This window comes from Grampus griseus, assembly GCF_964374135.1.
Source record: "Grampus griseus genome assembly, chromosome: 19".
Taxonomy (NCBI): Eukaryota; Metazoa; Chordata; class Mammalia; order Artiodactyla; family Delphinidae; genus Grampus; species Grampus griseus.
In genome coordinates this window covers 15,153,373-15,176,480 of record NC_139013.1, presented here as the reverse complement: position 1 = coordinate 15,176,480, position 23,108 = coordinate 15,153,373, and the positions used below count along the sequence as shown (strand labels likewise).

At 36.2% G+C, this 23,108-nt stretch overlaps 2 protein-coding genes across 3 annotated transcripts in view; both read right to left on the bottom strand.

Moving 5' to 3' along the window:
• The window catches only part of LOC309837135 (zinc finger protein 567-like), a 95,633-nt gene that overhangs the window by 53,557 nt on the left and 18,968 nt on the right, over positions 1 to 23,108 (bottom strand). For both annotated transcript variants that reach the window (XM_082677503.1, XM_082677502.1), the window contains exons 4-5: positions 18,561 to 18,687; positions 18,205 to 18,291 (exon numbers count right to left, since the gene is read on the bottom strand). In XM_082677503.1, the coding sequence (XP_082533629.1) occupies positions 18,205 to 18,291; positions 18,561 to 18,687 (214 nt within the window). The remainder of the gene's footprint in view (positions 1 to 18,204; positions 18,292 to 18,560; positions 18,688 to 23,108) is intronic.
• On the bottom strand, positions 12,439 to 14,326 carry ZNF567 (zinc finger protein 567). Its single transcript, XM_082676691.1, has one exon. It carries the CDS (start codon positions 14,283 to 14,285, stop codon positions 12,927 to 12,929), a length of 1,359 nt encoding a protein of 452 aa, XP_082532817.1. The 5' UTR covers positions 14,286 to 14,326; the 3' UTR covers positions 12,439 to 12,926.

Here is a 23,108-nt window from a genome sequence, read left to right as displayed (position 1 = left end):
TAATTATTCACCAGTACTACAATGTTTTCATTATTCAGTCTTTAACATAACACAAACAACATCTGGTATGATTATTCTTCCATTCTTGTTCTTTTTCAAACATTTTCATGTTATTCTTCCTTATTTTTCCAAATGAACTTTTTTATTTTATTTTATGTTTGGCTGCATTGGGTCTTCGTCGCTGTGCACAGGTTTTCTCTAATTGTGGTGAGTGGGGGCTACTCTTCGTTGTGGTGCGCGGGCTTCTCATTGTGGTGGCTTCACTTTTTGTGGAGCATGGGCTCTAGGCACGTGGGCTTCAGTAATTGCAGTACGTGGGCTCAGTAGTTGTGGCATGTGGGCCCTAGAGAGTGTGGGCTTCAGTAGTTGCGGTGCGTGGGCTCTAGGGTACACGAGTTTCAGTAGTTGCGCACGTGGGCTCAGTAGTTGTGGCTCACAGGCTCTGAGCGCAGGGTCAGTAGTTTTAGCACATGGGCTTAGTTGCTCCGTGGCATGTGGGATCTTCCCAGACCAGGGCTCGAACCCACGTCCTCTGCATTGGCAGGTGGATTCTTAATCACTGCGCCACCAGGCAAGTCCCTCCATGTGAACTTTAAATTAAAAAAAAAATATGGAATGCTTCACGAATTTGTGTGTCATCCTTGTGCAGGGGCCATGCTAATCTTCTCTGTATCATACTAAAATTAGTATATGTGCTGCCGAAGCGAGCACTGAACTTTAAATTTAACATGTCTAGTTCTTGAGAGAAAAAACATGCCGGCTTTTTTATGGGGGATCACATGAAGTTTGTACTGAATTAAGAGAATTATCGATGTCTTTTTATGCAGTTGAATGTTCTCATCCAAGAATAGGATATGTTTCCCAAGGTTCAAATGCATTTTTCATTTAGGAGTGTTTACTGTGTCCTTCATAAATTTTGCTAATTTCACCTTAAGTTTTTGCTTTAAAAATACATTCCCTAATTCTAATATGAAACTATTATTTTTATATATGAAGACTAGTAATTTCAGTATATTAATTTTATATCCCACTACCAAACTGAATTCTCTGGTTGTTTGTGGCAGATTTTTACTTGATTTTCTTGAGTTTCCCAGAGATACAATCATATCTGTACATTGTTAGTTTTTTAGCCCTTTTCCCCAAATTTTACATATCTAATTTCCTTCTGTGTCAGTGAATAGTAGGGTTGATGGTGAGTACCTCTGTTTTTTTCTGAATGTAGCAGGAATGCCTCCAGTGTTTCCTCCTTAAGTCCCTGGTTTTTAAGCTGCAATATATCTATATATCAATTCCTATTTTATGGAACTTTAAAAAACAAGATTGGGTTTTGAATTATCACATGCTTTTTGAGCTTCTAAGGAGAGAATTATGTGAATTTCCCCATTAGATCTAATATTACAACCAGTCATATTAACAGATTATCTAGTATTGACCATCCCTTCATTTCAAATAAATCCAAGTGGACACACTAATGTCCCCAAAATGTCCATGTCCTAATCCCCAGAACCTGTGAATATGTTAACTTATATGCAAAAGAGACTCTGCAGGTATGACTAAATTAAGGACCCTGAGATGGGGAAATTATCCTAGATTATTACCCTCGTGGGCCCAGTGTAATCAAAGGGCTCCTATAAAAGAAAGAGGGAAGCAGGAGAGTCATAGAAGGAGATTTGAAGATGCTATGCTCTGGCTTTGAAGACATAGGAAGGGGCCATGAGCCAGGAAATGAAGGCAGGCACTAAAAGCTAGAAAAGACACGGAAATAGATTCTCCCCTACAGCTTCCAGAAGGAAGACAGCCTTGTCAACACTTTGATCTTAGCACAGTATCCAATTTTGGATATACCTACTATAATATATTACCTATTATAATACCTGAATAATCATTGAGATACTTTGCTGGGAAGTATGCTACTGGTTAGCCTTGATGATGAAGGAATAGATTGGAGGACATGACAGAAAGCTTCAATGAACAAGAGAGATTAGTAATCACCTTTGGATAGATGTGTAATATTAAAAATGAATCGTAAGTTAAACATCCTATTGCCTTACTGAAATGGGGGACAAAGAAGAGTAGCCACTGGCAGAATGGTCGACTGTGGTGAGATACATGTATATTTAAGGGTAAAGATGATAGAAGAATGCAGTCACCTTTTCTGTTTGTGCATTTAACTGAGCTTGTTTGGATCAAATTCATTTCCACCCATCAGAAAGGAAAGTGATGAAGGAAAACATATATTTGATCACTGTAGGAAAAGTGTGAGACAAGTATATGGAAGATGTGAGAGATTATAGGCAATGAGTCATATATAGTAACTGTTGTGTAATTATGGTAAACTGTATTTTGATAGGCATCAAATTATCTTTCCCAATGGCTTATCTTTGTATTATTTACCTTTATTCTTATTTTTCATTCTTAAATTCAGTGGTTCCGTTATTCTAAAATTAATTATTTAAAAACTACTGTATCCTAGCTCTTGTTTCTTAATAGTAAATAAAGTAGAATTAGATCTACCCATCATGAGTTTTAGGGCTATAAAAATACCTGGAAATAAATTAAGAAATGAGAAATTAAAGAATATGTAATTGAAAACAGTGAAAGTAGATCAAAACACAAGATATTAGAATAGAGAATAATGAACATGGAATTGGTAGGTTCTGATCATACAGCCTCTCTGAAGAAACGACTTTTAATCTGGGGCCTGAATGAGGAGTCAGGCCTATAAAGAGCTGTGTCAGGGGAATTCATGGGGATGAAACAACATAATGCGAAGTTCCAAAAGATGGGAAATAATGTGTCAGATTTAGTGCCTTCAAGGAATTTTTAAGGTAGGTTAAAAGGGCAGTGGTTGAGATGAGTTCTTATAAGAACGGCCTTGTTTTCCATCTTTAGCTTGTCATATAATGTTCTAACTGCAGTGAGAAACCACTGGAAAAAAATCTGTAAGTAGAGAATGTCAGGGAGTTCCCTAGTGGCCTAGTGGTTAGGATTCTGGGCCTTCACTGCCGTGGCCTGTGTTCAATCCCTGGTCAGGGGAACTGAGATCCCATAAGTCACACAGCATGGCCAAGAAAACCAAAACAAACAAACAAACAAAAAACGGAGAATGTCAAACATTGATCTGCCTCTGATACATCTGATGGAGTGGTTAAAAGTATAGATGCCTAAGACCTACCCTTATAGATTCTGATTCACTTGGTCTGGGTTGGTCTCTGAAATTAATACTTGCAACAGGCTCCTGAGGTGATTCTAATTGAACACTTACATTTTAGAATCAATGATTTAATCTATTTTCATTGTTAACAGATCTCACAACATATGCTTTCATTATTCTCTAAACTGTTTGCCTTCTTCAAACTGCATAATAACTATCGAAATTCATTGCTAATGTATTTTCAGTTTATCACTTATCTCTGCTGTCCCCCTGTGCCCCCCTTCTGTACCCCAGTACAGGAAAACAACATTTGTTAGTTTTCTTGCTTTATTTTTCCACGTTTGGAGACCAGATATGATACAAAGACTTTATTTATTTCAAAAACATTTTTGAAATAAATTTATCTAAATGTAAGATAAAGAAGTGAAATGCTTGACCTTGAGGGTTCCATTATCCAAAATAGCTGGCAGAACAAAGTCAAGATTAAGAAACAAGAACCTCAAAAAGAATATTTTAGCCAAATGAAAATCATCTATGAAAATATATCTATTCACAGAAAAGACACATCTCTTACCCTACATCACAGAATTCCTAGTAAACATTTATTAATGTAAAGAATGTGGGAAGACCTTTAATTATAGCTCAGATCTAATCAAACATGAGAGAATTCATACTGCTGAGAAGCCTTATGCATGTAAGGGATGTGCGAAGGCCTTTAGAATTCGTGAACAACCAACTTGACATTTGAAAATTCATAATGGAGTGAAACCCTGTAAAGGTCTCGTATGTGGGAAGGCTTTTAGTTTTTTGGCAGAGAGCTTGGAGTACACCAAAATATTCACTCAGGGGAGAAACCCTAAGAATGTAAGGAATGTGGGAAGGCATTTAGAATATGTCAACAACTCTAAAAATTCATAGTGGCGTGAAACCCTATACATGTAAAGAATGTGGGAAAGCTGTTGTTTTGGCAAAAACCTTAAAGTACACCAGAATATCCATTCTGGGGAGAAACCCTATGACTGTCAGGCCTGTGGGAAGACTTTCAGTTCTTCCAGATACTTTAGAGTACACCAAAAAATTCACACTGATGAAAAACCCTATGAATGTAAGGAATGCGAAAAATCCTTTAGATTACGTGCACAAGTTGGTCAACATAAAAAAATTCATACAGATGAGAAATCTTATGAATGTAAGGAATGTGGGAAAACCTTTAGACTTCATTCACACCTTATAGGTCATCAGAGTATTCATAGTAATGAGAAACCTATGAATGTCAAGAATGTAGGAAGGCCTTTAGGCAGAGGACACATCTGATTCAACATTAAAGAATTCATATTGGTGAGAAACCCTATGAATGTGGGAAGGCCTATAGATGGAGTTCAACACTTATTCAACATCAAAAAATGCACACTAAGGAGAAACTGTGTGAATTTAAGATTTATGGAAGGGCCTTTGAACTTCATTTAATCCTTACAGATCATTAGATAATTCATAATGGTGAGAAACCAAACCTATGAATGTGCACGATGATGTGGGAAGGCCTTTAGACAGAATGAACATCAGTGAATGTACATTAAGTAGAAACCCTGAATGTGAGGAATGTGGGAATGCTTTTAGATTTTGTTCATGTTTTACTGAACACCAGAGAATTAATAATGGCAAAAGACTCTAAAAATGTAAGAAATGTGTGAAGGCCAAATATTCATGTCTCTATGAACACCTGAGAATTCATAACCTTATAGTGTTAATTCAAAGGTACTTTTTCTTTGACTCAACTCTTTATAGAATATTAACACTAGGGGAAATGTTTAGGAAACCTTTTTTTTTTTTTTGGTCATTCTTGCAACTTATTTAGCGTAAAAGATCTCTTGCCAGGTATCTTAATCTAATGAATATATAAAATACCTCCAAACCTGAGGCAGGAGATAGACGGGCCCCAGGCTGAGCAGCTGGAGTCTGTCCCCTGTGGAGTAGATACTCCAAGATAGAGATAATGGCAGAAGTGAAGAGGAGCTGAGTCCTGTCCAGATAAAAGATAAAGAGACCACATACTTCGATTCTGAGGTCAAGAAGACCTTCCTGACTACATGTGCACATTTGGCCTCTGTGGAGGCCAAAAATGGGGGGGGCACCACCCCATAGTAGGTGATGCCAACCTATCCATAGACCTCTGGGCTGGAATCCATCTTGGCTAAGAGTTGCATGTGCACCTCAGGGGAGGACCCTGAATTATACCAAATACGGACTCAGAACCTGGCAAAGCAAGATGATTGGCCAGAGGAAACCCGAAAGAGATGCCCCACCTAAGTGATTTAAACTACCATGAAGGCGCAGCTCTCTTTCTGAGGCCTCCTGTGTGTCTATTCACACGTACTTTTTTTTCCCCCCAAATAAATACTTTACTTGTTTCACTACTTTCCGTCTCTTTGTTGAAATTCATTTCTACAAAGCAGATAAGCCAGGGCCTTGTCACTGGCCACTGGTCCTCATGGTCTAGTGGCTAGGATTCAACACTCTCACTGCCACGGCCTGACTTCAATCTCTGGCTGGGGAACTGAGATCCTGCTTCAAGCTGCTGCAGGCTGAGGTCACCTGAGATCAAAACCACTCAATTCCTGTTGGATACCAGCAAACTTATACTAGAGGAGAATCTATCAGTTGTGGAACTGAAAGAAAGCCTTTGGTCACATCACATACCTAGCCTATCATCATCTTCAAGATATTCAGCAATATACCAATATATTACTTCTGTGCCTCAGTTGTAAAATGGTGAAGACAATACCTGTGTTTTTGTGAGGATTAATACGTGTAAACCCTTATAAGACTATTTGACAAATATATTAACTACTGTTGTTCTGATGATAATTAATAGCATTATCATTAGCAAATTCTTAGAGAAAGACACTATGTTGGTAATGAACTTAGAAGAGCCTCCAATCACCCCCATTCTCCTATTCAACCTCAGATGACTGATTTTGAATAAAGTCCAGTAAAATATAGAGAACATGTGAGACAATTTCATTCCTGCTGAGCTGCATCAGGAAACTAATGCTGGAATAAATACTCTGGAACTAGTGGCTGTAAATATATATTGAGAATATAGCTAGTTGCTTAAGTAGAAAAGGGTATGAAGCAGTATTCTGTTAATAAATTCCTAATAACAGATACCCCATAATCTACACTCTCCTCTCACAATTCAAAGTTTATTAGAAATTATCAAAAGGATAACAAAGAGAAAACCGTCCATTAGTAAACCTTCCAAGTTGCCATTATGAAAACTTTCAAACAAACAGGAAAGTTAGAAAAGTACAATGGACATGTATTTACCACACTGCCCCCCCACCTAGTTTAATAGCTAAAAGTTTGTCATATTTGGTTTATCTTCCTATAATTTTCAACATAACCATACTATAACCACATCTTCTAAAATATATCATGTGACACACATTCAGATTTTCCCAGCTGTCCCAAGATTGACTTTACAGTTGTTTGCTTTCGTTTTTTATCTAGAGTCAACTCTAGGTTCAGAAATTGCATTTAGTTGATATGTCTCTTTTAGGCTAGTTTAGTTCTTCACTTTTTTTTTCCCATGACTTTTTCTTCTTAGAGTCCATGCAGTAGTCTTGTAGGATGTTCCATATTTTCGATTGTTGTTCTCGTTTCCTAATGTTGTCATTTAATTAATTCTGCCATTTACATTGGAAACTAAGTATAGAGAGAAGATTAAGTTTGGATCAAACAATTTTGCAAGACTATTTCATAAATGATGTAAAGTATTTTGTATTGTATATCAAGGTACATATTGATAAAATGAGGCTAAATTTGATCATATGGTTAAGGTGGTGACTGTCAACTCTCTCCATTTTAAAGGTTCTTTTTTATTCTTACAATTAGAAAGTGTGGAGTGATTCTAACCTCCTCTTGGAAATTTATATTTTATTTGTTTGATTCAAAGAGAAAACCAGTATTAAAACAGGATACCACTCAGATATGAGTGATAATGAGTTGCTACATAACAAAACCTGTATGAGGTGACCAAAATCATCTTAGAAGAACACTAATACCCTTTAACAAATGTGGGAAATCAAGACATAGGGCCAGAACTGTTTTTGCATCATCATTCAACGACTAACATCATTGCCCCACGTGACTATACTATTATAATCCTAGTTCTGAAACAGTGTCTGTCACATCGTGGACACTTGATAAAACTGATGATGTAATCAAACCTAAGAAACCAGAAAAAGAACAAATTAACCTAACTACAGAAGAAAACAGTTCGTACAGTTAAAATTGGAAATCAGTGGAAGAAGCAATAAAACCTCCTTAATTTATTTTTGTGGAAAAAACACTGATCTAAACTAGACTTATAAATTTGATCAATGTAAAGGTGAGAAATATGACAGCACTAATAAGGTAGCACACATATATTTATGGAGAGTTTAAAAATATCAGTAATATTATATACAGAAAGCATTTTCTTTAAAATTGACTCAAGACGAGGTAGAAATCTGCATAGTCCAATACACATAGCAGGAAAATGAAAATCTGGTCCAAAACCTCTCTTTAAAACAATATTTAGGGCTTCCCTGGTGGCGCAGTGGTTGAGAGTCTGCCTGCCAATGCAGGGGACACGGGTTTGTGTCCCGGCCCGGGAAGATCCCATATGCCGCGGAGCAGCTGGGCCCGTGAGCCATGGCTGCTAAGCCTGCACGTCTGGAGCCTGTGCTCCGCAACGGGAGAGGCCACAACAGTGAGAGGCCCATGTACCACACACACACACACACACACACACAAAACAATACTTAAATATCAGGTAAAAACTACGGATAATCTCTAAAAGAATTTTACAAGCTCATACTAGAAGTCTAAACACTGGATCAAGATAGTTTCTAAAAGATCTAAATGAGCTTATGAATATTAATGCAAATATTCTAAGGAAAATATTAACAAAATGAAACCAAACACGGAGGAAATCATGACTTGAGAGGCAGAACTTTTGTTTTGCCTATCAGTCACCATTCAGAATTTGACATAATCGTACCACATGATTGCACTCTATTTCCAGCTCTTTAAGCAAGATGCATCCAAACTCAAGAATTTAAAAGGAAAAAAAAAAAAAGAAGCAGCAGTACCAGTTAAGAGAGTTAGCATGTTCCACCCTGCCTCTCCCACTGAACACAACTAAAATCATAGACAGAATGGATGAGGCAGCTGAGAAAACTGAAAAGTAAATGTTAGCAGACAGACTGAGAAGGAAACAAGAAGTTGGAAGTTTGATCTGGTGGTGTGCTGGTCTGAACTGAAACAACCTGAATCCCAAAACTGTGAGCCAAACTTGGATGGAAAGAGCTCCATAAGAAACTCTCTATAGTTGGAAGAGTGGGAGAAGGGGTTTTTGTGGAGCAGAGAAGGTAGAAGAAATCCATGTTGTTTTTCTTTTCTTTCTGGTCTCACTGCAGGCAAACACTAGTCCTGAAAGCTGCAGTCCTGGATTGGGTAGGTGGTGGTAGCAGCAGCTGCCAGCAAATACTTAAACCCTGAGGAAAGGGAATCCTATCTTACTAGTGGAAGTCTGTTCTAAAGAAGGTGGAGGAAATCCCATTGCTTTTTTCCTCTTTATTCTCTCACTCATTGGCACTGGAAGAAGCCCTAGCTGTGGGAAGGCCACAGCAGAATGGGAAGGCTAAATAAAGCCCTGTTGCTCTAACTAGATCCAGGAAGTTGTCCTCTGGGAACTAAAGAGTTCTAGTGAGATAGGGGAGAGGAGCAACTCAAGTTAGGGATCCCTTAAAGTATTATATGAACTCGAGGGTGCACATGTGTAGATCTGACACTAGGCAGCATACCAAAGGCCTTGAGAACTGAACCAGGTGGACCATCAACCAGGTCTCAGAGTGGGTACTGGGTGAAGCACATAAAAGATAATGCACACTGAATTCCAATTTTCAAATTCTTTGAAAACTGAAATGACATTGGAACCCCAGGGCACAGAAAGTAGTTTGGAACTTGCATATTGAATCTAAATAAACTGCCTGCTAAGACAAACAAACCTAAATTATGTTTCTCATAGGATTTAAACTAGACTCAGAGAATCAAATTATTCAAAATGTCTAGGAAATAATAAAAATGTACTCCACATACAAACAAACAGGACAATTTTAAAACTCACAATGGAAAAGAAAAAGACACCAATACTGACATGATCCACATTAGAATTAAAACCATGTTCCAAGATGTAAAGGTGAACTCTTGAGTGAATATCTAAGCAGAGAAACAGAAGCTATAAAAAAAGAACCAAAAGGAAATTAAACATTTAAAATTTTTATTATATAATTCTCGGATGTATAAAAGGAAATTTTAGAACTGAAAAAGTGAAAATTAGAACTTACTTGATGGGCTCAGCAACAAAATGGAGTGCCAGGAAGAAAAAAGTATTTAAAGAATCAATGGTTGAAAACCTACCGAGTTTGGTAAAAGACCTTAAAATTACAGATTCAAGAAATATAGCATACCACAAAAAGGATAAACTAAAAGAAACCTTTGCTGAGACACATCAAACTGCTGAAAATCAAAGAAAAAAATCTCAAAAGCTTCCAGAGAACATTGATGCATTACATATAGGAGAACAATCCCTTAATTCCCATTAGAAAGTATGAAGGCCAAAGGATAGTGCAACAACATTTTTTAAGTGCTTTAAGGAAAGACATGTCAACCCCAAACTTTATCCAGTGAAAATTATCAGGAATGAAGGGTAAATAAAAGATATTCTTAGGTAAAGGGAAACAAAGAGGATTTGTTACTTGCAGGCTTGCTGTAAAAGAAATGCTATATGAAGCTCTTTAGATGCAAGGGAAATATCAAAGAAAAACCTGAAACTTCAGAAATAAGTAAAGAGCAACAGAAATGGCAAATTGCTGAATAAATAATAAAATTATTCGTTTTTAAAAATAATTTAAAAATTTACTGTGATAAAAAGCAAGGAATATAACACTTTCTGATGAAGTTTGTAATGGATGTAGATATAGTAAATATGATAATCATAATATAAAGAGGGGAGGCTAAAAGGGACAAATATGGTGGTAATGTTTCCATATTCAACATGCAGTACTAAAATGTTAACTCAAAGTATATTGTGAATTCTATATATTATGTGTATTATAATCCCCAGAGGAACCACTAAAGAAAATAAACAAAGAAATAGTAAAAAGCTAAATAGATAAATTAAAATGGAATAATAAAATATATTCAAATGAAAAAGAGAGCAAGAAAGGGAAACAGAGGAATTAAAAATAGAGGGGAGATACAGGAAAGAATGTTAGAGCTAAAGCCCAACGATATCAGTATATATACATTAAATGCAAATGGTTTAAAACCAGTATTAAGACATTGTCCAACTGGAATTTCTTAAAAACCCCAACTATATGTTGTCCGTCATAACGTGGCCTTAATATACATATATAATACACATATATATTGTGGGTTTGGCTCCAGACCACCACAGTAAAGCAAATATCACAATAAAGCGAGTCACATGCATTTTGTGGTTTCCCAGTATGTCATGTTTACACTATAAAAGTTATGTTTATACTATACTGTAGTCTACAGTAAGTGTGCAATAGCATTGTCTAAAAAAAGCAATGTACATACCTTAATTTTAAAATATTTTATTGCTAAAAAATGCTAACCATCATCCTAGCCTTCAGTGAGTCAAAAATCTTTTTGCTGGTGGAGGGTTTTGCTTCCAACTCACTACATACTCAGGAAAAAGAGGTAGGCTTGCATCCTTGGTTGTGAATGCAGTTCTTTTGGTAGTCGTCATCGTTAGCATATATTTTTACTCATCTACAAACACAGATTTATTCAAATGAAATAATTTCTAGGTTCTCATAACTCTGAATATAGATCCTGTAATCTTACTTGTTGTAGGTATTTTATTCTAATATGTTCATCCTGCCTACACACTAGAAAAAAAAAACTCTAAACATAAATAATAACTATTAGTTAAGGCTATATTTCTCAAAGTTCTGTCCAGTCAGACATGGCATTTTATCTTTTATTGTACGTCCCTTTCAAGTCTAAATTTTTTTCATGTCTGATTTGCTTCATCACCCACTGTTCTTTTTCTGCTCTGAAATCATCTGCAAGACCTGGAATGACAAGCATGTTTCCATTTACAATCCACTGGCAGTTGGTGCCCCTTTCTATAGGCCAGATGGCCTGTTGTATGTACATTTTTAATGTAAGATACTTGAACTATCAATTATTTTCCTACTTACTTAGATACAGTTTACAGTTCTACTGAATTGGGGGGAAAAAGTTTATTTAAATTTCTACTGAATTTTATTACAATAACTTCATGTATGGTTATGAATATTGGTTATGAATAATCCCCCTCAAGAAGGGCCTTTAGTAACACTGTTCAAATTGCTGTTGAGCTTACTATTTTCACAGAAAAGATGCTATAGATGGTATTATCTTAGATTTCCAACTCTCACACATCAAAATCTCCAGTGATTTTTCATTTGGGATTTTCGAGACCCACATTTCCTGTGAGATAAATCAAGGTATAAAAGGCTTACTTCACATAGGCTTATTATATTATACATAGGCTTACTTATATATATTTTTCATAATTCTATTAAAGGGAATAGACTCCTATACTCCCAAATTTTATTCATCTATGTTCCTTCTTAACCTTTCTTTAGTATAAATTCTTTGATGGTGAAAGACATAAGCTATTGCTAAAAGTACCCCTATAATCACGACAACTGTAGGATGCCCTCCAATATGAATTCTCTGATTTTGTGTAAGGTTTAAGCCACAGCTAAGGTCTTTCTACATTTATTACATTCATATATTCATAACTAACAGCCTTCTCACAATTATAACATTATAAGGATTTCTTTTTAGCAGGAATTCTCCAGTTGAATGACATTTCTCCACTTGAATTACAGAGCTGTTACTCTCCAAATTGAATCATCTCACATTGAGAAAGGTCTGAGAGATGTTTGGCAGTATCTAACATAACTGAAAAAACTTTACATACACCCTGGGACTGAGTAATCCCAGTCTTCATATAAAATCAACAGAAATACACACACACACATATACAAGAATATTTATAGTAGTATTTTTATTATAACACAAAATTATAAAAAATACAAATATCCATCAAGAGGATAAATAGCAGTATATTCTTAAAATGAAAAAGTATACAGAATGAAAATGAATACACTACTGCCACATGCAATAATGTATGAATCTTTAATATGTTGAGTGAAACAAGACAAAAAATTTGTAATGTATAATAAAATATAAAGTTTAAAGACATGCAAAAACTATTTCATGTTAAAAGCCAGGGAAGTGGTAATCTTTGGGGAAGTAACAACTAACTTTTATTCCGCAGAGTGCAATGAGAAATATACTTCATAATTTCTTCCTCTTATGGAGACTGATACTTAAAACCACTTTGTATCTTGCTTCTGCATGTATTATATAAGAATTAAAAAAAATAAACTGAGTCAGCAGGAGAACTTGAAAACGTAAAAAATTAGCTTCATTGCTGATAAGAGTTCAATATCAATGATCATATCCATTTCATATGCTAGTAAACAGTAGATAAATAGTTATGTGGTATAGTACATTAAGTTAATAATTATTATTACATTTGTGATTAAAATTACCTTATTCACATGTTAAGCATGCTTTTTTAAAAAACTAAAGTTTTACAATAACTTAGAAAGGCTTCACAAAGAAATCACATCATTTATTACTGCATTACCATGTTTTCTCCCTTGTGAGTTCTTTGATGGACAATAAGGTTTCTCTTATAACTGAAGGACTTACCACACTCATTACAAATATAAGGCTTCTCCCCTGTATGAGTTCTCTGATGTACAATGAGATTTGTCTTCTGGCGGAAGCACTTCCCACATTCATTACACTTGTATGGTTTCTCTCCTGTATGAGTTCTTTGATGATGAATGAGATATGACTTCCTGCTAAAGGCTTTCCCACACTGAGGGCATTCATAGGATTTCTGCCCTGTATGTATTTTCTGATGTACAGTGAGGGTTGCTTTCTGGCGAAAAGACTTCCCACACTCATTACAAATATAGGGCTTCTCTCCTGTATGAATTCTCTGATGTAGATTGAGATTTGTCTTCTGACTGAAGGATTTCCCACATTCATTACATTCATATGGTTTCTCTCCTGTGTGAGTTCTGTGATGATCAATGAGGTACGACTTCATTCTAAAAGCCTTCCCACAGTGAGGACATTCATAGGATTTTTCCCCTGTATGTGTTCTCTGATGTGCCACAAGGGTTGTCTTCTGGCGGAAGGATTTTCCACACTCATTACAAATATAAGGTTTCTCTTCATTATGAGTCTTCTCATGAAGAGCGAGGGTTGTCTTCTGAGAGAAGGATTTCCCACATTCATTACAAATATAGGGCTTTTCCCCTGTATGAGTTCTCTGATGTACAGTAAGATTTGCCTTCTGGTGAAAGGACTTCCCACATTCTTTACAAATATAGGGTTTCTCTCCTGTATGAATTCTCTGATGTAGGGAGAGTGTTGTCTTCTGGCGGAAAGACTTCCCACAGTCATTACACTCATATGGTTTCTCTCCTGTGTGAGTTCTCTGATGACGAATGAGGTGTGACTTCAATCTGAAGGCATTCCTACATTGTGGACATTCATATGATTTCTCCCCTGTATGTGTTCTCTGATGATCAGTGAGGGCTGTCTTTAGGCGGAAGGACTTACCACATTCATTACAAACAAAGGGTTTCTCTCCAGTGTGAGTTCTCTGATGATCAATGAGATATGATTTCCTTCTAAATGAATTTCCACATTGATGACATTGGTAGGGTTTTTCCTCTGTGTGAATTCCCTGATGCAGAATCAATACTGATTTCCTGCAGAAGGACTTCCCACATTCAGTGCATATATGCTTTTTTTCAATATTGGTTGTTCTTCTCCTTTTATTATATTCAGATGGTTTTTCCCTTCTGTAAGCTCTATTATGTGTAATTAGGCCTCCTTTTTTAAGGAAGGATTTCTCACAGTCATTATATCCAAATGACTGTGCTGAAGTTTCTATCTCATGATATTGCATAATCATTTCATTATGACTGACAGTCCTACCACACTGATTATGGGATTTGCCTCCAGAGTGAGCTGTCTCTGGCTTAGTATTGAGGAGTGATTTCCCATATCCATTATGCTCACTAAGTCTCTTTCTTGTAGGACTTAGATTACTGATGATTAATTCTGAAACATTTTTAAAAATCTTTCCATGAGTGTCATATTCAGGAGGTAGGTTTTTTGAATTAATAGGGTTTTTGCTTAAAGTAAATGTCTTTTCATATGCACTACTGTTCTCCTTAATCAGTTTTTTGTGGTTGATTAATACAACTGATCTAGAAAATTTATCTTGTTGTTCCTTGAATTTCACTAAAAAGTCTTCAGCTTTCCACTTTTCTTCTAGGAAAGAATATAATTAATAACAACTTGTGAATCTTCACATATTTGCTATTGAAAGGAATTGTAATAGGGTCTAGTACATGAGGCCAAAAAAGACCAAGGACAAATTATTCCTTGCCTGGGAAAAGACATGGAACCTAAATTAAAAACTCTGCCTCAGTGTGGAAAAAGATGAAAAATAAGTAATGAACACTAGTAACATTTGCATTTTGCACCAGAACTTCATACAGAAAGTGAAACAAACACACGAAGCAGTAAGGAGAAGAGACAAAAGAATAGTGGAAGAGGAATTCATGCTTGGATAGGTGGATTCAGAGGCAATGAAGTGAACCTTTCAAGAGCATTAAGATTTAAGTAGGATGAACAAGAAAAATTAGCAGAAAAGTTTGTTCAGGGAAAATTTTAGAGGAAGGCATTTGGAGGACACAGATCAGAGCCTATACTTTTATTTCTTTATGCCGCACCACGTGGCATGTGGGATCTTAGTTCCCTGACCAGGGACTGAACCCATGCCCCCTGCAGCGGAAGTGTGGATTCCTAACCACTGGATCACCAGGGAATCCCCCTGAGCCTATACTTTTAAATATTCATCCCTAGACTGTAAGGTAAAATACTTCCAGTTGTTCCACCACCCTCTTTCCACACACCCACCAATGAATCTTTCTAAGCATCAACTATTTTCCTAGTGTTTATAATCCTCTATATAGCTGGGGATCATTTTTTCTTGTGAGGGAAATACTAGGAAAACACTTCCAACAGGAACTTTAAAACAGACTAGGGGTATGTTCACTAGTGTATTCAGGTTGCTGTTGTTATTATTTTCTTTCAGAATTGTTCAATAACAAAACTCATGATCATTAATTATAACTATTCTTCTTTTTAAGTGCTAACTTAGAGGTTTAAAGAAAGATTCAAGTCTTTCCCCAATACGGTAACATTCTTAACTCCAGTTTTCCATATGGGGGACCAGAAAGATTGTTCACTCTGGTTCTAAATCACTCATTAATCTTAACCTTTATTTCTCTTATAAATTTAGAACTATATTTGACTCTTTTGCTTTGCTATCATCCACATCTAGTGAAACAATGTTAAATCTAGGTTCAAAAATCTATTTCTTCCTTGAGTCCATTACCCACAATACTAACACACAAGGAATTTCTCCTGTAAACAACACTTTACATTACCTAGACTTACTTTTTATATTCAAACAAGTTTTCAGGGTTGTCCACATATCTGAATAATTTCACCCATAACAATCAAAGCCTAATATTTACTGCCCTATAAATACCTCCCTTATCCCTAATCACATGCTTTTGCTCATGTTCTTTTAATCAGTTGACTTGCCTTCCAGTCTTATTTCTAATCATATTTAGATAATCTTCAAGAAAATGTTACTACTCCATGATATCAAAACCCTTCACATATATCCCACCACCACTTTATTCATTACTTCTTTATAACTTGAAAATAATTATGGTCTAGAAAAAAAATTTTAACAAATCTTTTTACAAGCTTACACTGTGTCATAAATATTTCATGAAAAATGCAGACTTTGACAGTAATCCTTTCTCATAAAGGAATACTTTATTGGTTATCGCCTTTGTACTCTTCTGAGTTTACATTAACACTGCATATCATAGATAGGTAGTGTTTGTTAGAATCCAACCATTTGAATCAGAATGTACAGAACCATGGCCTGAGCAAGTACTTCTGAAAGGACTTATCAGTACATACTTTATGAATGGAGGAAAAAGAGATCTCCCCTGTACAGCTCCATAAACAGAAAATGAAGCAACTACTGACTACTTAAAATGTTGTATACTATGGCAAAGAAGATACAGAGGATCTTATCTTTGAAAGAAAGAATCCTTAAGCATAAACAATGTACAATCAAGTATCAAATTATATAACATCCAAGAGCTGTGTGTGTTACAGTTAGTAAGCAGCATGGAAATTCAGGAAAAGGAAAGGTGGATATGTTGGGGAGTAGTCAAGGAATAGAAAGGAGAAGAAATCTCAAGACTTCAAAGATATACACTATACAGAAGGGTGAACACAATGAAAAGTACAGACATCATGACAGACCCTACATGTATAGAGAACATTTAGGAGACTAGATAAAGTGGAAATTAGCAAGCATTTTCCACAAAAGAGAGAAATAAAGTTGAAAAGACCAGATGAGGGCTTATTATAGTAGTCCTTGTATGAAGGAGAATTTCAATTTCCTATAATAATAAGTAGTGGGGAACAAGTGATGATATAGCTTGTCAGGAAAGTTAACAATATAAATTGAAAAAATTAGGACAAAAATTATAGCAAAAACAAATTGTAATTACCATATGCAAGACATTAAATAAGGTAGTCGTCATTTTGTATGATGTGAGTAAAAAATGAAAATATGGGAGGATGTAAATATATTTCACGGGCTGATAAACACAAATTGTGAAGAGATCCACAAGAGATTATGACAGAGACAATCAAGCTGGTATCAAGGCAGTAATAAAATAATTTGGAAAGAGTTAAATGGGAATGAATTTAAGAGCTAGGAAAGTTGGTGATTTTCATTTTCAACTTATTGTCACAAAAGGGGTGAGGCATCATAGTGCAGAACTTGTGAAGGACTGGAGTGAAGGTGGGAGGACTGTGCCGAGTATGTTGGTATTAGAGGTTCTCCACATAAAACAAGGAGCTTAAGTTCTGAGAGTGGATGAAACTAATATAATTGAAAGGTAGATCTCTTGAGGACAAATTAGAGAAATAAGACTGAGAGTCCAATGAAACAATATACCTTAAAAAAAAAAAAGTTCTGTGACTATTATGTATGAGGCACTGTTCCAGTCAATATGGCCAGAGTGGTAAAAAAAACAGAGTAAGTTGGAAATAAATGATCACTTAGAGAATCAGGATAAGAATGATTCAGTGTTTTACCCAAACCAAGGGATGATTTCAGGAAAGATGATCAGCCATATAACAACGAACCATGAAAGTTTAATGGAAGAAAATGGTAACCATGGAATTATCAGTCTGGGCCAAGGTGAGTGAGCTTTAAAATTAATAGCTAGACTCTTGGTGAGAATGGGAACTTAGAGTTAGCATAGCAAACAAATCTGAAATACTATAAAAGAAAGGAAAAGAAAAAGCAACTGAGAAGAGAAATATTAGCCAAGAATTTTTTCTTTCTTAAAGATAGATTTAAAAATGCCTAAAAGAAATCTATTCAATGGCTAAAAGATAAGGGACCGAGAAAGCTAAAAAAGGATACAAATCAAGAAAAAAGATCTATAAGAAGGAAGGAAAAAGATCTAAAAGAAGGAAGGCTTAATTTTGATTAAGAGTGGCAACTATCTTTGATAACACCAAGCAAACTAAGGAAGTCTATTATATAGGGAGAGTGACATTTGAAAGTGATTTAATTTTTTTGCAGGCACAATAGTCATTTCAACGGTTAGGAACCTTTAAAAAGACACTACCAAAATATTTCAAAAGTGTCACCCAACACAAGACCACTTTAAATTTATTTTCCACAGATTTCATCTGCCTGCAAGTCAGAAACTCACCTAAACAGGTATGACCTGTAAATGATGTCCATGGCTCTTCTCCTCGTTCCAACTTGAGGATCACGTCAGGCTTGGTCATGTGACACCCTGATTAAGGGAAGATTTGGATTAAGTTGCTTAGGCGTCAATACCTTTGAAAAATCAATAAGGTGAATTTTCAGTACTGCAAATTAAGATACTCCTTTGTGTAACAGTAAATTTAACACCTTGCACTATGCAAGTGAAGACACAATAATCCTTTCTGTCAACCAAAAAGAATGCATCACCTCTTATCCCTGAAATCAAGATCACACATATTTTAGGCACCTTGAAAGGAAATGCATGCTACTGAAAGTTTCAAAGAGAGTTTTTCTTACCCACAGAAACGAGGTGGCAATAGTTTTCCAACATCACATCCATGTATAGCATCTTCTGAGCAGGATCCAGGTGCTGCCACTCCTCCTGACTAAAGTCCACAGTCACATCTTTGAATGACACTGATCCCTGTAATGGTTTGGAACTGTGATCAGAATAAATTGACGAGAAATTGGAGACTAGTTTTGATCCTGTTCCTTTGTGGCATTCTTATGAAAACTTGTAAAGAAGAATGCCTACCATTTTTCTTGTTTTGTGATTTAAATAGTAAGGGAAACAAAAATCAAGGTAGAAGTACTTGCCACCAAATTTATTTAATAACTCATTCTAAAAATGTTTATTGTGAAGTCACTTTGTAACCCCAAATTGGACTCGTTTACTAGGGTGCCAAGATATACAAAATGCTGTCCCTGTTCACAAGAAGTTACAACCTCAAAGCATGTAACACATACCTTCAAGAAAGTATGTGTCAACACAAATCTACAAGAAGGTGTTATGGGTACTGTAACAGAAGTATGTACAAGATAACAATGTATTACAAGGACAGAACAATTTTTCAGGCTTCACTGAGGAGGTAAATTTTTTCCTCTTCAAGATTAATGTGTTATTCAGGAAGAATATAGTTTTAAAATGCATGGGAGTGACTTTGGGCATCCAGTAATAATAGAGTGAATTGGTCAAGCAAAAATTGGAGGAGAGTTTATCCTTAAAAGGCAGCAATGAGTAAGAATTGTTAGGTTTGTGGCTTTTTTTTTTCTTTCTGCATTATGTGGGCCTCTCACTGTTGTGGCCTCTCCTGTTGCAGAGCACAGGCTCCAGACGCACAGGCTCAGTGGCCATGGCTCACGGGCCCAGCCACTCCGCGGCATGTGGGATCTTCCCGAATCGGGGCACGAACCCGTGTCCCCTGCATCGGCAGGTGGACTCTCAACCACTGTGCCACCAGGGAAGCCTGGTTTGTGGCTTTTTTGCATGAAGGTACCGCAAAGCCCATAGCTCTTCAGGTGAAGAGCTTCCTCAAAGGTGACAGGGGACAGAATTGAGGGCTGGTAGATGAGCTGGAGATTTAGCGATAAATTCTGGAAGTGAGAGAACTACAGGAAAAATGAGACCCCAAATCTGAGTATAAACTCTGCCATAACTCCAGGTTGATAGTTAAACTAAGCAATTGTTAGATAACAGGAGGCTTAGCAAAGAGCAAACAGAAAGACACCAGCAAAGAGTTTTGAAAAACAGAAGTGTACCTAGTGAGATTTGGAGATTTCTGCATTTTTGATTAACAGCATTCCACAACCTGCTCATAGCTTAAGCAGAAGAAAACTGAAGCCTTAATGGACTGAGGTGTCAGAAGCTGGAGTTAACAAAAAGCAGCAGGATGTATAAGGGGTGAAACACTGAAAGAAAGAGAATGTAGAAAGTCAGGCCCCAAATCTAAGTATAAATATATACCAAATTCTTTGAGAGCTAAAGTACATGAACACAGTGGGAATCTACCTCCCATCATGGGATCAGGGTAAAAAGCAGCAGGTGGGAGCTTAAGGGACCTAGCTATCAGCTGCTTCACACTTGGGGTGGAGGTGGAGGGGCAGGGAGGGCAGAGTTTGAAGTTTGATTCCAAGCAAGTTAATCGTCTGCTAGAACAACAACAAAAAATAATCCTCAGAAAGACATACAGAATTCAGATTACTATATTACTCATGACGTTCTGGTTTCTAGCAAAAATTAGACATGTAAACAAAACAAAACAGAAAAAGAAGAGAGGGAATATGACCCATATTCAGAAAAAGTTCATGGAAACTAATTCCTAGTGGACCCAGGTATTGGATTTTGCCCCAAAGGCTTCAAAACAGCTGTTCTAAATGTATCTAAAGAAGTAATGAAAAACCTGGCATGGAATCTTGAAACATAAACTGCTAAAAAAGCATGAAGTGAAAATTCTAGAGTACAGTAACTGAAATGAAAATTTCACTATGTAGGTAGCAGACTAGAAATAGAAAAAGGAGCAATCAGTAACCTTGTAAATACAGGAATACCTCAGAGATATTGCAGATTCAGTTCTAGACCACTGTAATAAAACGATTATTGCAATAAAGTGAGTCGCACGAATTTTTTGGTTACCCAGTGCATATAAAAGTTACATTTACATTCTACTGTAGTCTATTAAATGCAATGACATTATGTCTAAAAAACAATGAACATGCCTTAATTAAAAAATACTTTATGGCTAAAATGTGCTAATCATCACCAGAGCTTTTAGTGAGTTGTAATCTTTTTGCAATACTAACATCAAAGATCACTGATCACAGACGATAACAAATATAACGAAAAAGTTTGAAATACTGAAGAATAGCCAATGTGACAGAAATGAAGTGAGCAAATGCTGTTGGAAAAATGGCACCAATAGACTTGCGTTAAACTCAGCATTGCTACAAACCTTCAATTTGTAAAAGGTGAAATATCTGCAAAGTGAAATAAGAGAATAAAATTAGGTATGCCTATATATAACTAGATCAACAGAAATTAATCAATCTGAATAGAAAAGGAAAGAAAAAGAAAAAATGAATAGACACACAGAGAGCAGTGGGTCAATTTCAAAGTAATCCAACAGAGGTGTAATTGGAGTCCCAGAAAAATAGGGGGAAAAAAAGGGTCTGAATAATTTTTAAGGAACTAATGGCCTAACACATTCAAAGTAAGCAAAACTTAACTTACATATTGAAAAAGCTTAATGAACCCCAAAAGGATAAAAACAAAAGAAAACCACACTCAGTAAATCCTAATCAAACTGCTAAAAGCCAAAGAGAACATCAACCAAGAATCCTGTACTGAGCAAAATTACCTATTGAAAATAAAGTCAACATAAAGCTACTTTCAGAAGAAATCTGAGAGAATTCATCACTAGCAAAACTGTACTATCAAAAATGGTAAAGAAAGGTTTTCAGGCTGAAGGTAAAAATGACATCAGATGGTAAACAAGGTCTTTAGGAAAGAATGAAGAGTTTGAGAAAAATTGTATATAAAAGACTATAAATATTCATTTCCTTCCTAATTTAAAAAACATGAGTGTTTCAAGCAGGGGTTGAAACACTTTCTGCTGTTTTAGTATGAACGCAACCATGGACAGTATATAAAATGAATGAGCAAAGTTGTGTTTCAATAAAACTTCATGTATGGACACTGAGATTTAAATTTCATAAGTTATGTAGGTGAGAAATATTTTGATTACGTAGGTCAGAAATATTTTGATTTTGCACTTTTTCAAACATTTAAAGTATAACTATTTTAAACTCACAATCTGTACAAAAACACATAGCAGACTGTTTTTAGCCTCTGGGCTGTAGACCCTTGGTTTAAAGTAGGCATTCTAACACCATTTATTACAAATATAAATATCACACACACGGTGAACAAAAAAACAAACCATGGGGAAGCCAATAAATGAAAATACAATGTTGCAAGTTGACATATTTTACCTTAAGTAATTCAGTACTATCTCTAAGTAAAACAAGCTAAGTTAAAGATGCACACTGTAATCCCTAAAGCAACCAAAAGAAAAATAATGCAAACTGATATAACTACAAACTCAAAAGAGAAATAAAAATTAATTATGAAAATGTACTGCTTGACACAAAATAAAACAGGATATAGGAACAGATGCACAAAAACAGGTAAGGAGTAATCTTTTTTTTTTTTTTTTTTTTTGGTACGCGGGCCTCTCACTGTTGTGGCCTCTCCCATTGCGGAGCACAGGCTCCGGACGCACAGGCTCAGTGGCCATGGCTCACGGGTCCAGCTGCTCCATGGCATGTGGGATCTTCCCAGACCGGGACACGAACCCATGTCCCCTGCATCGGCAGGCAGACTCTCAACCACTGCGCCACCAGGGAAGCCCAGGAGTAATTTTAAATGCATATTATTAAATGTAAGAAGTCCAATCTGAAAAGGCTACATAATATATGATTTTAACTATATAACATTCTGGAAAAGGCAAAACTATGGAGATGATAGATCAGTGATGGGACTTCCCTGGTGGTGCAGTGGTTAAGAATCCGCCTGCCAATGCAGGGGACATGGGTTCGAGCCCTGGTCTGGGAAGATCGCACATGCCGTGCAGCAACTAAGCCCGTGCACCACAACTACTGAGCCTGCACACCACAACTACTGAGCCCTTGCACCACAACTACTGAAGCCCACGCACCTAGAGCCTGTGCTCTGCAACAAGAGAAGCCACTGCAATGAGAAGCCCATGCACCACAACAAAGAGTTGCCCCGCTTGCTGCAACTAGAGAAAGCCTGAGCTCAGCAACGAAGACCTAATGCAGCCAAAAATTAAATAAAAAAATTTTTTTTAAAAATCAGTGGTTGCCATTGCCACATATTATAGAGGAGAGGGAGAGATGAATAGGCAGAGCACAGAGGATTTTTAGAGCAGTGAAATTAGTCTGTATAATACTATAATGGTAGATACATGTCACTATATATTTGTCAAAATCCATAGAATATATAACACCAAGAATGAACCTTAATGTAAACTATGGACTTTGGATGAT